Below are 15,708 nucleotides of genomic sequence, written 5' to 3'. Positions count from 1 at the left end.
TTGTTGTTTGGCGGGTCCGGGCTGGGGATTCGAACCTGCCACCTTAGGTGTACGTGGCTGGCACCTTAGCCGGTTGAGCTATAGGCGCCGAGCCGATATTTTAGATTTTTAACGCCACAACCAGTTACCTCTGGATTCAACTAATTGTTTTATATAGTTAATGAATATTTAAATTTAACTTTATATTTACCTTTCTTTTTACTAAACATTCATTCATTCTGAGATCATTTTCATTCTTCCTAAAATAAATCTTTCAGAATTTCCTTCAGTGTGGGTCTAATAACAGGTGGTGTTTGTTGTTGTCCCAGGATTAATGAAATAGTACATACACCATAGCAGAAAGATTCAGTGGGCTCCACCTGGTGTTTTGAAATTCATCCTAACTGTAGGCTGAGTGACCTGCACTTTGGATATACTGCCAAAGTTTAAAGGTTTCAGCATTTCCTTAGTACTTCACAGATCTGATCCTGGGCTGAGACCTCAGGGATGTGATTCTCTCTCCTTTCTCTCTAGTCGTCCTGCAACTTGATGGATACCTCTCCTTGGGCCTCCCTAAATCCACTCATGGGATATATAACATGGCCTGCTAACTTGTTGCAGGGCTGCTTGCTGGGAATGATGGCAGTCTTTTCACATACACACTTGTTTGTGTGCAAGTCCTTGCCTAGGCACATTTCGTACTTCTTGGTGATGACCTGGGCTGCCTTCTTCACAGTTTTTTGTGAGCGCAGCCCATGCTGGCAGGTCCTTGGTGAAAGGGCAAGTTTTGTTTGTTTGTTTGTTTGTTTTTTTAATCTCAAAATATCTTTAATTTACCCTCATTCTTGAGTAGTTGTCACTTTCTATAGACAACTTTTGTCCATTGGCTGCTTATAAGAGTTTGTCTTTGGTGTTTACAGTTTGATTTAGATGTATCTTTGTGTGAATTCCTTTTTATTTAATCCTACTGAGGATTTATTGGAGGATTCTGAATCCAAAGATTTTATTTTTTCTCCATTTGCAGTTCCAGTTAGATGTAAGTTAACATTTTTTTGTTCTTTCCCTCCAAATCTTTTAAACTCTTCAGTATTTCTTATCTTTTTTTCTCTTTGTGCATTCTGGGTGATTTTTTTTACTGATATTTTTGTTTAATTTTGTGCCTGCCAGGTTTAATAATTTGTGTAATAACTTTCCTTAATTTCTGTTTATAATTTTTTTTTTTTGAGACAGACTCTGAAGCTGTTGCTCTGGGTGGAGTGCTGTGGCATCACAGCTCACAGCAACCTCCAACTCCTGGCTTCAGTGATTCTCTTGCCTCAGCCTCCCAAGTAACTGGAACTACAGGCACCCACCATAATGCCTAGTTATTTTTTGGTTGTAGTTGTCATTGTTGTTTGGCAGGCCCGGGCTGGATTCTAACCTGCCAGCTCTGGTGGATGTGGCTGGCACCTTAGCCACTTGAGCTATAGGCGCTGAGCCTATTTATAATTTTTATATACTATATTTCATTTCTGGAAGTTCTGCTTGGTTCTTTTTAAAATACTCATTTGGTTATTTTTGACCCACCCTTTTTTCCTTGATTTTGATAGTCTCTTTTATTTTTTTAAATGTGCTTATATTTTGTATCCAGTAATTCTAATGCCTGTAGCCTTTTTTTAAAAAAATTTATTTTTCAGACTTGTGACATATTTCCTTTGAGTTCTGTTGTGATTTTTTTATTAAGAGCTATTAGTCAGATCATTGTCTGCAGCATTTAGAGAGGAATATGTGTTTTGTGGTACCTGAAAATACTATCAGCCTAGAGTTAGACAGGTTGAGTATATTCCCTAATCCAGAAATCTAAAATACTCCAAAATCTAAAACTTCTTGAGCACTACCATAACACTCAAAGGAAATGCTTATTGGAGCATTTTGGATTTTGGAAATTGGGGTTAGGCATACTGAACCATTAAGTATAATGCAAACATTTCAAAATCCAAAACACTGCTGGCCACAAGCATTTCAGATCAGCAGTACTCAGTCTGTATTTAACTTCTTGGCTTGGAGTTTTCCTGGTTAGTTGACAATTCCAGAACCTTTCAGACTTAGGGGAAAGCTGTCTTATGAGTAAGAATTGTTAGGGGAGATGTTTCTCTATTTTACCCAGAGCCCAGGCTGAGACAGGGAAATAGTTTCCTTATAGTTCTCCCTTAAAGATGGGAGAGAGCTTTTTCCTAATTCTAAGCCTTTCCTTCCCATTTCTTTCATGTCTCTGCTAACACATAAAGTGGTATTTGTCCAGCAGCACACTGAGAAAACTGGGAGGACATTTTGAGCCTTGGGTAAAGGACATTACAGCTGCAGGCAGCAGGTTTGGAGCTCTGGCCGCTCAATGTGCTGTGCATTCTCCCTGAGAACTAATACCATATCTGATTTGTTTTAGAATAAAGTGTGGTAGGCAGACTGGTGCTGCTCCATGACCTTTTTTGTTACTAGCCCATAAAAGGTATTTGTAGGTGAATGTACATCAGCTATAACTGCATTACTAAAAATATTGTTTAATTAAGCTCAATTTGAGGGGTAGCAAAATTTTCTTAACGAATGAAGCAGAGATTTGCATTCTGTACTTAATTTTCTTACCTCCTCAAAAAACAGTAGCAGTTTGCACACCTACTACATTTCAGGCCTCCAAGGATCCGAAAATACCATCAGAATAGTCTAGCTTACTTCTGGCTTTCAGCTTCAGAATTTTGTTTTTTCTCCAACTTTTCTGCTTGCTTAATAAAAGTAAGTTTGCTTCTGTTTTTAGATTCTTTATATTGGGAGGCTTTTAAGGTTCTCTTCAATAGGTTTTATATAAGAGAATGTTCATTTGTTTGTTTTTGCTACTTTGAAAAATTCACCTAATTTGGGAGATTGAGGCAGAAGGATTGTTTGAGCACAGGAATTTGAGAGTAGCCTGGGCAACATAGCAAGACCTCATCTCCACAAGTTAAGGACGGTGCCTGTGGCTCAGTGAGTAGGGCACTGGCCACATATACCGAGGGTGGCGGCTTCAAACCCAGCCCTGGCCAAACTGCAACAAAAAGGTAGCTGGCGTGGTGGGCGCCTGTAGTCCCAGCTACTCGGAAGGCTGAGACGAGAATTGCCTAAGCCCAAGAGCTGGAGGTTACTGTGAGCTATAACACTACAGCACTCTATGAGGGCAACAAAGTGAGACTGTCTCAAAAAAAAAAAAAAAATTAAAGTTGAAAATTAGCCTGGTGTGGTAGTCGAGCCTGCAGTTGTAGCTATTTGGGAGTGAGAGGTGACTTGAGCCAGGAGTTTGAGGTTATAATGAGCTATGATCATGCTACTGTACACCAGCCTGAGCTGAGACCCTGTCTCTTAGAAAGAAAAATTGTTTAAAGTTGCAGTAATTAAATTGGAGTGAGGTAGTACTCTATTAAGAATTGTCACCCAGTTGGTTTGTTGTTGTGGTGGTGGTTAAAAGTATAGAATTTACCATCTTAATCATTTTTAAGTATATATAGTTCCAAGTAGTTCAAGTATATTCACATTGTCGTGAAACATCTCCAGATGTTTTTCATCTTGAAGATCTAAAACTATACCCATTAAATAACACTCCCTTTTCCCCCCTTGCCCCAGCCCCTGGTAACCACTATTCTACTTTCTGTTTGTATGAACTTTACTTTATACCTTGTATATGTAGAATCATGTAGTACTTGTCATTTTGTGACTGGCCTATTTCACTTAGCATAATGTCCTAACGTTCATCCATATTGTACCTTTTGACAGGAATTTTTTTTTAAGGGTGGATATAAGCCCGTATGTTTAGCACATCAGTGTATTCATTCCACGGTTGAACATGTGGATTGCATCTACCTCTTGGCTCTTGTGACTAGTACTGCTGTGAACATGGGCATGCACATATCTCTAGGAGACTCTACTTTGATTTTTTTTTTTTTTTTTTTTTTGAGACAGACCAATCAAGCTGTCCCCTTGGGTAGAGTGCTGTGGCATCAAGCCCACAGCAACCTCAAACTCCTGGGCTTAAGTGATTCTCTTGCCTCTGCCTCCTAAGTAGCTGGGACTACAGGTATCCGCCACAACACCTGGCTATTTGCAGCTGTCGTTGTTTGGCAGGCCTGGGCTGGATTCAAACCGCCCAGCTCAGATGTATGTGGCTGGCGCCTTAGCTGCTTGGGCCACAGGTGCCAAGCCTGTACTTTAAATTTTTTTGGATAATATATACCCAGAAGTAGGATTGCTGGGTCATGTGATAGTTCTGTTTTTAATTTTGGAGGAGGGGCTTCTATACTGTTTTCTGTAGCAGAATTCACCACAAGTGGATAAGGGTTCCAATTTCTCAGACATGATTCAAAATGCTTGATATTTTCTTTCTTCTTTTTTTTCAAATAGTTGCTTTCCTAATAGATATGATGTGATATCTCATTGTGGTTTTGATTTGCATTTCTCTGATGATAGTCTTTGCTACTCTTGTCAAAAATCATTTGACTGGATATTCAAGGCTGTATTTCTGAAGGAAAGGAAGATTCCCTCTTGTTCTTTTCCATTGGTCTACATGTCTGTCTTTATGCCAGTTCCATGCTGTTTCATTACTGTATTTTGCTTACTATATTTGAAGTCGGATTCGGAGACCTCCAACTTTGTTCTTTTCTTTTATGATTCTTTTACCTATTTATGGCCCCTTGAGATTCCACAGGAATTTTAGGATTTTAGGATTTTAGGATTGAAAAGCCATTGCTATTTTGATAAGAATTGTCCTTGAATCTTTAGATCACTTTGGGTAGTTTTAACATGTTAATATTATGTCTTTTAAATCCATGAACATAGACTGTCTCTCCATTTATTTTTGTGTTTAAATCTTTTAGCAGTGTTTTATAGTTTTCAAAGTATGTGTGTCCTTCACTTGGTTAAGTTTATTCCTAAATATTTTATTCTTCTTGATGTTATTGTAAGTGGAATTGTTTATGGATTGTTTACTATTCATTTATAGGAATACAACTGATATTTGTGTTTGATTTTGTATCCTGCAACTTTGCTGATTTTGCTTATTGGTTCCAATAGTATTTTTGTGGAATATTTAGGGTTTTCTGTGTGTCAGTTGATGTCATCAAGTTACCTTGATCCTTTCCAATTTGAATCCCCTTTGTTTCTTTTTTCTACCTAATTGCTCTGGCTTGGATTTGATGTACTATGTTGAATAGAAGTAGCCAAAGCACATGTCTTTGTCTTGTTCTTGATCTTAGAGGAAAAGCTTTCAGTCTTTCATCATTGAGTATGATGTTAGCTGTGGGCATTTCTTAAACACTTTTTATTATGTTGCTGTTGTTTCCTTCAGTTCCTACTTTGTTAAGTGTTTTTGTTTTTGAAATCATGAAATGGTGTTGAATCTTGTCAAATGCTTTTTCTGCATCAGTTGATACAATTGCATAGCATTTATGTTTCATTTTGTTAATGTATATGATACTGATTTTTGTATGTTGAACTTGTCACCATATTTTACATTATTTTAAGAATACAACTGTTGGCTCAGTGCCTGTAGCTCAGCAGCTAGGGCGCGGGTTCGAATCCAGCCCAGGCCTGCCAAACAGCAATGACACCTACAACCAAAAAACAGCTGAGTGTTATGTTATGGTGGGTGCCTGTAGTCCCAGCTACTTGGGAGGCTGAGGCAAGAGAATCGCATAAGTCCAAGAGTTGGAGGTTGCTGTGATGCAGTGGCACTCTACCAAGGGCAACAGCTTGAGACTCTTGTCTCAAAAAAAAGAACACAACTATTGTAGAGAATAGATATGATGATTAAGTTATGTGCAGTGCAGTCAACGCTTTATGAGGCATAAGTGGCATAGGGTTGATTCTGCTAGTTTCTATTAATTATAAACCTTTGCTATAAGTGGTAGTTTTTATTAGTAAGCTGAGTAGTTTCATTTTTCTATTGCATGACAGAAACTTTTTGCCTAAAGGGATAACTAGAGACCAATAAAATGAATGGTGAATAACCATTACAGACTGTAGTTAATGGTTTGTATCATAAAATGGAAATTTTTAGAACCCCTCTGACACTTCTAATTATTGAGAATCCCAAAGAATTTTTGTTTATTTGGTTTATATTGATATTTTGATAATTTTTAAAATTAAAAAATTTTCAAAATGCTGATTACTAAATCACTTATAAGAACAGTAAAACCAAACATGTTAATGAAAATATTTTTTTAAGAAACAGATTAGAGGCATTATTTTACATTTTTATAAGTGATTTTAATGTCTCAGTTAAGATATTTGTATCCTCAAATCTGCTCTTACATTCAGTCTGTTGCATTAAATTGTTTGAATTAAAATCATGTAAAGTCAATCTGGCCTCACAGACGTGCAGTTGAAAAAAGGAGACTCTTGAACCTCCTAAAAGAGTCTCAGGGATCCTTGGATCACATTTTTAGAACTGCTGTTGTATAGGAACTAAAGACTTAAACTTCCCAGAAACCTCTACCTTTACTGCCTTCAGGCTTTATTTCTGTTAGTATTAACCTCTGCATCACTAAATAACATGGCTATTCAGCTATTTCAGAATGTTTTAACTTTATATATTTTTATTTCCTATGGTCATAATTTAGGACTTAGTACATAGCTTTTCTTGCTTCTCATTCTCTTCTTCCCAAATTCATTGGTAGGCTATCTCTTACTTCAGACAATACATTCTTTTTCTGTTTCCATCAAAAGTAGATGATATCGGCTCAGCGCCTGTAGCGCAAGGGGCTAAGGCACCAGCCACATACACCTAAGGTGGTGGGTTCGAATCCAGCCCGGGCCCGCCAAACAACAATGATGGCTGCAACGAAAAAATAGCTGGGCATTGTGGCGGGTTCCTGTGGTCCCAGCTACTTGGGAGGCTGAGGCAAGAGACTCGCTTGAGCCCAAGAGTTGGAGGTTGCTGTGAGCTGTGATGCCACAATACTCTACCCAGGGGGATAGCTTGAGGCTCTGTCTCAAAAAAAAAAATAGATGATATCTCAGTACTCTTTATTTTAAGAATCTTGAAACTCTTTTTTTTTTTTTTGAGACAGAGCCTCAAGCTGTCCCCCTGGGTAGAGTGCCATGGCATTACAGCTCACAGCAACCTCCAACTCCTGGGCTCAAGCGAGTCTCCTGCCTCCACCTCCCAAGTAGCTGGGACCACAGGCGCCCGCCACAACGCCCGGCTATTTTTTGGTTGCAGCCATCATTGTTGTTTTGGCGGGTCCGGGCTGGGGATTCGAACCCGCCACCTTACATGTACGTGGCTGGCGCCTTAGCCGGTTGAGCTATAGGCACCGAGCCAGAATCTTGAAACTCTTTTGTGCTTTCTCTACCTCATCTCCCAATGTAGGCCATAATTTTACATTATGTTCTATAATCACAGTTTATCTTTTATAATTTATTTTCTTTTTTAATTAATTAAATTTTTTATGAGACAGAGTCTCACTATTATTGCCCTTGGTAGAGTGTGGTGCCATCACAGTTGGCAGCAACCTCCAACTCGTGGGCTTAAGCGATTCTTTTGCCTCAGCTTCCTAAGTAGATGGGACTATAGGAGCCAGCCACAATGCCCAGCTATTTTTTTGTTGTTGTTGTAGTTTTGTCATTGTTGTTTTGGCAGGTCGGGGCTGGGTTCAGACCTGCCAGCCCAGGTGCATATGGCAGGCACCCTAGCTGCTGAGCTATGTGCGCTAAGTCATCTTCTATAATTTAGGTTGATTCTAAAACTTTAAAGCAAAGCCCGTTTTATTATTATGATTATGTCAGTAGTATTTACTGTGGAGCCAAGTTCTACGATTATAATGTCTAATGTGTTCTTTGTCAACCTTATGCCACTTAATAGAGTATCCTCCTAAACTTAAGCTTAAAGGAATTTTTTTCCTTTTTTATACCGTATTAATTGCTCAACTGTGAAGTCTTTTACCGGGATCATGCCTTTCTTGAGCACTTTTATATTTCCTTTAGTCTTTCATTACCTAAAATCTTATCAGTGACTTGATCATGTTTTAAGATTTTTCTAGACTCCTTGTTTACTGTCTGTTGGGTCTAGTCCCCTGTTTTCTCTGGATGCCTTTCACAGAGGCTTCTGTCCTTCCTTCCTTTAATTCATTGCTCTTTGGGCCTGCTGCACCTAAGCTTTCATCTTTGTTCACTGTTTGCATGATCTTATGTTTTCTTAGTTTACTTTTTATTTAGCTGAAACACATCTCCATGTAGCTTCCTAAGAAAACATAATGTAGGAGGTAAGTTCCTTCTGTCCTTGAATGTCTAAAAAATTTTTATTCTGCCTCCACAGTTTGGCTGAGTACAGCATTCTAAATTAATAATCATTTCTCTTGAATTTTGAAGATATTACCTATTGTCTTCTAGTCACTACTGTTAGTGGTAGGAAGTCTAATTTGCATTTATTTGTAGATGACCAGACTTTTCCCTCTCTGGAGAATTAAATGGTCTTTTTGTCTTGAGGTATTAAAAAATGATGTGTCCCTCGGTTTTGTTCTTTAATTCTATTTTGTAGGCCTGTGGGCCCTTGGATTTGAAAACATGTGATTCCCTTCAGGAGTGGGAAATTTCTCTTTGCTTTTTCTGTTCTTTTTTTTTCTCTTTTCTTTTTTCTTTTTTTTTTGAGACAGTCTCAAGCTGTTGCCCTGGGTAGAGTGCTGTGGCGTCATAGCTCACAGAAACCTAAAAAAAAACTGTTGGGCTTAAGCGATTCTCTTACCTTGGCCTCCCAAGTGCTGGGATTACAGGCGTGAGCCGCTGAGCCCAGCTCTCTTTGCGTTTTCCTTTTTTTCCTGACAAGTTCTTACTATGTTGCCCTGGCTCGTCTCAAACTTCTAGCTTCAAGTTATATTCTGGCCCCCATTTCTCAGACTGGTAGGATTATAGGCAAGCCACCACGCCAGACTGTCTGTTTAAAAAAAAAAAAAAAGGCAATAAGGCTCAGTGCCTGCAGCTAGGGCGCCAGCCACATACTCCAGAGATGCCAGGTTCAAATCCAACCTGGGTCTCCCAAACAACAATGACAACTACAACCAAAAAATAGCTGGGTGTTGTGGTGGGCACCTGTAGTCCCAGCTACTTGGGAGCCTAAGGCAAGACAATCTCTTAAGCCCAAGAATTTGAGGTTGCCGTGACCTGTGACACTCTACCGAGGGTGACATAGTAAGACTCTATCTCAAAAAAAAAAAAAAAGGCAGTAAGATTGCCTGCAAACTCACTTCAGTAAGGCCTCTGGCTCACTTTTTGACCATTAACAACTTCCTAGATATTTTACTTTCCTTCCCCCCCCCCAAGGGAAATACCCTTCTGTTTTATCTGACTCTTAAATTATTTCTTAACCTTTCTTATGCATGTTCTTTTATGTTTGTTTAATGATTTATTATTTAGTTTGTCTCAATTTAAAACTGACTGAAGCTAATTAGATTTTATTCACAAAGGATGTTAATCTGCATAGGAGCTTCTGCTATACCAGATGCTTAGTAAATGAAAGTCTTCTCCTATTTTCTAAGTGTTTCTATCTAAGACTTGGGGTTTTATTTAATTCGTGTTCTGTTTTATTAAAGAAATTTTTTTTTTTTTGCAGTTTTTGGCCAGGGCTGGGTTTGAACCTGCCACCTCTGGCATATGGGGCAGGCGCCCTACTCCTTTGAGCCACAGGCGCCGCCCCCTATTAAAGAAATTATTTAAAGACAGTTAAGTTCTACTTGGTGTATAGGGAGATAGCACTTTTTATTTTAATACTCTAAACAAATAACTTAATTTGAACTTTTGTTTTGTTTTAAGATAGTCTTATTTTGTTAACCTCAGTAGAGTGCTATGGTGTCATTGATCACAGCAGCCTCAAATTCTTGGGCTCATGTGAGTCTCTTGCCTCAGCCTCCCAAGTATCTGAGACTACAAATGCCCGCTACAACACCTGCCTATTTTTAGAGGCAGGAGTTTCACTCTTACTCTGGCTGGTCTCAAACCTGTGAGCTCAGGCAATCCACCTGCCTCAGTCCCCCAGAGTGCTAGGGTAACAGGCCTGAGCCACTGTGCCTGGCCTGATTTGAACTAATTTGAACTTCATTTGACCTGAGTTTTTAAAAGTAAATTTGCACTTAGACTTAGCCACTCGATGGCTAATTGAATTAGCATAGTCGTGTCATAGATCTACCTATTACATGATGTATATGTAATCTACGTATATGTAATCTACATCATGTAATAGGTAGTTTTCTAAGGATATTTAAGGAAATTATCCAGATGGGTATATGGATAACAAAACCAGGGAATCTTTAATCTGAACAGCAAGCACTTGGCTCCCCTATCTCCTGGCCCATTAGAAATTGGAACTAAATTATCATTTGTGTTGCTTTTGGTAGAGGATATGGTTCAGTCCAGTTGATGGGTAAAAAGAGATCTGACTATGCAAAGCAGGGTTAGTAGACTCGGGGATCTGTATATAGCAGTAGTTCTCAACCTATGTATGGGTCATGACCCCTTTGGGGTTGAACGACCCTTTCAGAGGGGTCACCTAAACACATCCTGCATATCAGATATTTACATTATGATTCATAACAGTAGCAAAATTACAGTTATGAAGTAGCAACGAAAATAATTTTATGATTGGGGGTCACCACAACATGAGGAACTGCATTAAAGGGTTGTGGCATTAAGGAGGGTTGAGAACCACTGGTATATTGCTAAATGCACTGGCATCTTTTTAATCTGGTTCCTGAGATGACTTACTGTATAATTTAATGTTCAGACTAAGACACTTAGGAGAGTGAAAGTGAGTACTATTAATAATTGCCCTGGGGCAGTGGGCATAAATTAGAGCATATGGTCATTCCTAAGTCACATGGACTTTGGGGATTAGGATCAGTGGTGGTAAAAGTCAAAATGTCTGCTTGGTTGACTTGACACTCCCATTCCTAATTTTTGTCCTATAGGACAAATTTTGTAGACCAAGAAATGTGGACAGAAAATGGATGAGTAGTGGTGGAATGAATACAGAAAGAGTATAGGAATTCAATATTTATCTGAATTTATACATAACCAGTATTCCTCTTGTGCAGTGTAGTCTGGATATATAAAACCCTTTTTTTTGTTTGTTTTTGCAGTTTTTGGCCAAGGTTGTGTTTGAACCCACCACCTCCGGCATATGGGGCTGGCTACTGTAGCTCAAGTGGCTAAGGTGCCAGCCTCATACTCCAGAGCTGACAGGTTCGAATCCAGCCCAGGCCTGCCAAACAATGACAACTACAACCAAAAAATAGCTAGGTGTTGATAAATAAAAATAAAATCTTAACCCAGTAGTACACGTGAAAAACAAGTTTCACAGGTGTATTTATAATTTAAGTGCTGTATAATCTTTCACTTCTAGGAATTTTGAAGAAATATAACATGTTATTGGCATTTTCTCTTAAGGATATGGAATTATTTATAGAAAATTTTAATCCAAATTAATTTTCCACTAACATTAATTAATTTATATTTAATCCAGATGTAAATTTTCCTTTTCCTGACTTATTGGCATATATGTAGAAAATTCTGATTTTATTCCAAATCAAAATTATAAGTTTCTTTACATTTCATTCTAAGTTGTTGTTTTTTGTTTTGTTTTTCTTTTTCATATTGGGCCGCCACCCTGTAACTTCCATCTATTGGTTCTAGTCATGTTCTGTGGAGCAGCACAGAGTGTCTTCTATTTCAAGGCAGCTGTCACCTTTTCTAGACTGAATTCTCCAGCTCCTCCTCTTTTTACATGAAATAAAACCCATTATCTACAAGCTTTAGTTTGATTTCATACAGACACAGCCTAGTTTATCAGTGTTTTCTATAACACAGTTAAAATATGGTCCAAAACTTTAATTTTGTACCATGAATCTATGGTAATACACATACCAGTACAAAGCACCCTGTGCTATAACCCACGAATCAGATATTCTGGTTTATTAGTGCAGCTTTGGCTTTTTTTTTTTCTTCTTAGCTATTCTTAACTGTTGGCACATATTAAAAGTTGTGGTCAGCTAAAACCTGTTAGCTAAATAACTGTTGGGGCTGTCCTTTTTTTAGAAGGTGTTTCTGCTTTAGTGCAATGGAGCTTTAGCAAGTGGAATTGAGTGTATTACTCAGAGAACCTAGAACAAGAAATACATTTTCATATGCTAAATTCTGTAGGCTTTTCCTTATATATGACTTTAAACAATTTAAGTTAAACACATTACTCTTTAGGTACTTTAGGTGGATATTCACTTGATCACTGTTTTGGGAAAAAAATTTTCCTGTTTAAGGTTGGTTATACAGTAGAACCTCCATAGTTGACCATGTCTCTGGATTGACCATCTCCTTAAGTTGAAGTCTTAACTTTGTCACCCGTGGTAGACTGCTGTGGCATCATGGCTCACAGCAACCTCCAGCTCTTGGGCTTAGGTGATTCTCTTGCCTCAGCTTCCTGAGTAGTTGGGACTATAGGCTCCCGCCACAACGCCCAGCTATTTTTTTGTTGCAGTTTGGCCAGGGCTGGGTTTGAACCCACCACCCTCGGTATATGGGGCTGGCGCCCTGCTCATTGAGCCACAGGCACCGCCCAACTTGTCCTAACTTTCATAAACCAGACATGCACCACATGAACTCAAAGGAAGTTCCTTACGTTGACCAGTTTGTTATAGTTCCTTGGATGGTCAACTTACAGAGGTTGCAAAGTATTCAACTTAGGTCTTTTATAACATATAGAAATATGTTTTTAAGAGAAAAGTAAATTTATATAATCAAATGCTGGCTAAAAGCTAGAAAATTTACCTAAAATAATAGATATTTCATTGTAAGTTTGTACCCTAGAGCAAGACACTTCAACTTCAGCACTGTCTACAGATATACTTAGTTAATTCTCTGTTGTGGAGGGCTGTTCTATGCATTGAAGGATATGTGATGATATCTCTGGCCTCTTGTCCACTAGATGCCAGTAGCACATGTTACCACCACCTTCTTGGCAGTTTAATCATCAAAATTATCTCTAGATAATAGCCGTATGTCCTCTGGGGGCAATATCTCCACTAGTTAGAACCACTGTCTTAGAATAGCAGAAATGCTTTTTGAATCAACTGATCAATGGTTTCTACCTTAAATGTTTTCTATAATTGGGGTTAAAATACACAGATACAGTATTTTTCTTATGCTTTTTTGTAGAGATGTTTTAAATTATAGAACATAATAAAGAAGTTTGTTATATGCATACAATAGTTTTGTAAATTTGTTATCCCAGTTTGTCATCAGTTGCTTTGCGGTATGATCCGTGACCTGAAACAATATATATGCCTATATAATGTATGTGTATTAAGATTAAGGGAGAAAAATTACAGAATAATAAATACAATATTGAGTAGGAGGTTGATTGAGTTTAATTAAATACTTGGCCTTTTGTAGTCCATGATTATATTACACATTAAAAACAAATATGCTTTTTGGTTAATAACTTTTCATTCAAGTTATTTATTCCTGGATTTTAAAATTCTTTTATATTTATTCTTCTCCACAATGTAGCCAGCAGCCAGCTTCGGGTGTAGCCTATTCTCATCCAACTACAGTTGCTAGCTACACTGTCCATCAGGCTCCAGTGGCTGCTCACACAGTTACTGCTGCTTATGCACCAGCAGCCGCCACAGTTGCAGTTGCCAGGCCTGCTCCAGTAGCTGTGGCAGCTGCTGCAACAGCTGCTGCTTACGGAGGCTACCCTACTGCGCACACAGCAACTGACTATGGTTATACCCAGAGGCAGCAAGAAGCACCACCACCGCCACCTCCAGCTACTACACAAAACTACCAGGTAAGAAAACTACTGTTCCCAACATCCTTAATATGCAGGCTTCAGTGGCCTCACTGTGTAATGCAGGCATGCTCAAACTATGGCCCGCTTAGGACATTTATCCTGCCCGGGTGTTTTTGCTGCTGCTGCCTGTCCTGCTTAGCAGCTAACTCATCCCGGGGCCCGCAGTCCGGCCCTCCAGCAGTCTGAGGGACAGTGAACTGGCCCCTTGTTTATAAAGTTCGAGGACACCTGGTGTAATGTAATGCTCAAACAAGTGCTTCTCAGACTGAGTCTTTCAAAATATACAAGGGCTGGCCAGAAAGTATCCAGAGATGTATATCTTTTTCACATTACATGTTTGGATACTTTCTGGACATCCCTATACATCTAGTGATGGAAGGGACATAGTCCAACAGTTTAAGGTCTTTTGCAGTGAGCTTTATATTCTCCCTCCTTTCTCCTGTCTGTTTCATTGTATTATATATACCTATGTTTAATTTTTAAAAGGTTTTATGTGAATTCCTGGATAAATAATTTAACCTTAATTTTTAAAACAAATTAAGACAGAAAAGATGTCCCTTGTTTGTACTATGGCATTGTTTATCCATTTGAAACACAAGTATCCTATTTTGAGAATTCTGAGCTTAAACTGTAGGGCAAACATATTACATATATTCTTGAAACTTAACCAAAGTTAGAAATTCTATTGCCTGTACATTTATCCTGTCAAGATGTTCTTTTTTAGTATATAGTATAACAAATAGTAATTATGGCTTTTATTCATCCAGTTGCCTCTTGTTTAGTCTTATGGGAATTATAAATTCTCTTTACAGTGTTATATTTTAAAACAATACTAGTTTACTACTTATAGATAAATTTGGTCTTAATTTCTTCAATCCATTTCTTACTGGTTTGCTTTTAGGGTCTGTATTTTAAACGTAGATCCTTTTGGGCTTTCCCTGTTTTTTTACATTCTTTCTAAAGCGTAAGAATTTACTTTGTGAAGAAAGAAATTGAAATATAAATTAACAGTATTAGTATTTGCTATTAATTTTTGGGAAATTACTAAACTTAGAATTACTTTTTGTGATGTGATTATGTTTCATTATGTCCAGAGATAGAATATGATAAATTTTATTGTTTTTAATAGGATCTATGAAACCCATCATTTTCTGCGTCCTGCCTTGCTTCTTCAGCTCTTCTACCTATATACCTTTCCACCTCTCTTTACCTTATGCAGTGCCAGAATTCATCCAGCTCACCTTGATCTTTCTTGAAAAAAAGAAACAATGAGAAGAGGCTGAGTAATGATGAACCTTAGTTAACATCCAGATTTTTTTTTTCTAATATTGTAGGATCTATCTTTAAAGCAAAACTGCCGTGAATTTTTAATAAAATCAATTTTTGTTTTTTGTTTTGTTTTGTTTTTTGAGACAGAATCTCACTTTGTCACCCCCTGGTAGAGGCCATGGGGTCATCACTCACAGCAAGCTTAGACTCTTGGGCTCAAGCAATCCTCTTTTTTTAGCCTCCCAAGTAGCTAGAACTACAGGCGCCCACCACAATGCCTGGTCTTGCTCTAGCTCTTAAACTCTTGAACTCTTGAGCTCAGGCAATCCACCCGCATTCAACCCCAGTAAAATCAATTTTTACTTAAGTAGTATTTTTAAATGTTTCAGTGATCGATTTGATTAGAAGAGTTAAACATGCTGGCTGAAATGCTTTTGTTCTTACTTGATAAACTCTGGAAAAAATCCTGTTTGTATTAAATTTGATACCTTATGTTTAGGTCTGATTGATATAAAACTACATATTTAGGGTAGTACCTATGGCTCAGTGAGTAGGGTGCCGGCCACATATACTGGAAGTGGCAGGCTCAAACCCGACCCCGGCCAAAAACTGCAAAAAAAACTACC

At 38.2% G+C, this 15,708-nt stretch overlaps 1 protein-coding gene across 2 annotated transcripts in view; it reads left to right on the top strand.

Annotated features, from left to right (window-relative positions):
• The window catches only part of ZFR (zinc finger RNA binding protein), a 66,017-nt gene that overhangs the window by 11,089 nt on the left and 39,220 nt on the right, over nt 1-15,708 (top strand). For both annotated transcript variants that reach the window (XM_023515005.1, XM_023515006.1), the window contains exon 3: nt 13,528-13,810. In XM_023515005.1, the coding sequence (XP_023370773.1) occupies nt 13,528-13,810 (283 nt within the window). The remainder of the gene's footprint in view (nt 1-13,527; nt 13,811-15,708) is intronic.

Source organism: Otolemur garnettii, unplaced genomic scaffold (genome assembly GCF_000181295.1).
Source record: "Otolemur garnettii isolate 467f Iridium unplaced genomic scaffold, OtoGar3 scaffold00063, whole genome shotgun sequence".
In the NCBI taxonomy this organism is placed as follows: domain Eukaryota; kingdom Metazoa; phylum Chordata; class Mammalia; order Primates; family Galagidae; genus Otolemur; species Otolemur garnettii.
The sequence above is the reverse complement of the archived record's forward strand: the minus strand, read 5'-3'. Positions and strand labels throughout refer to the sequence as shown.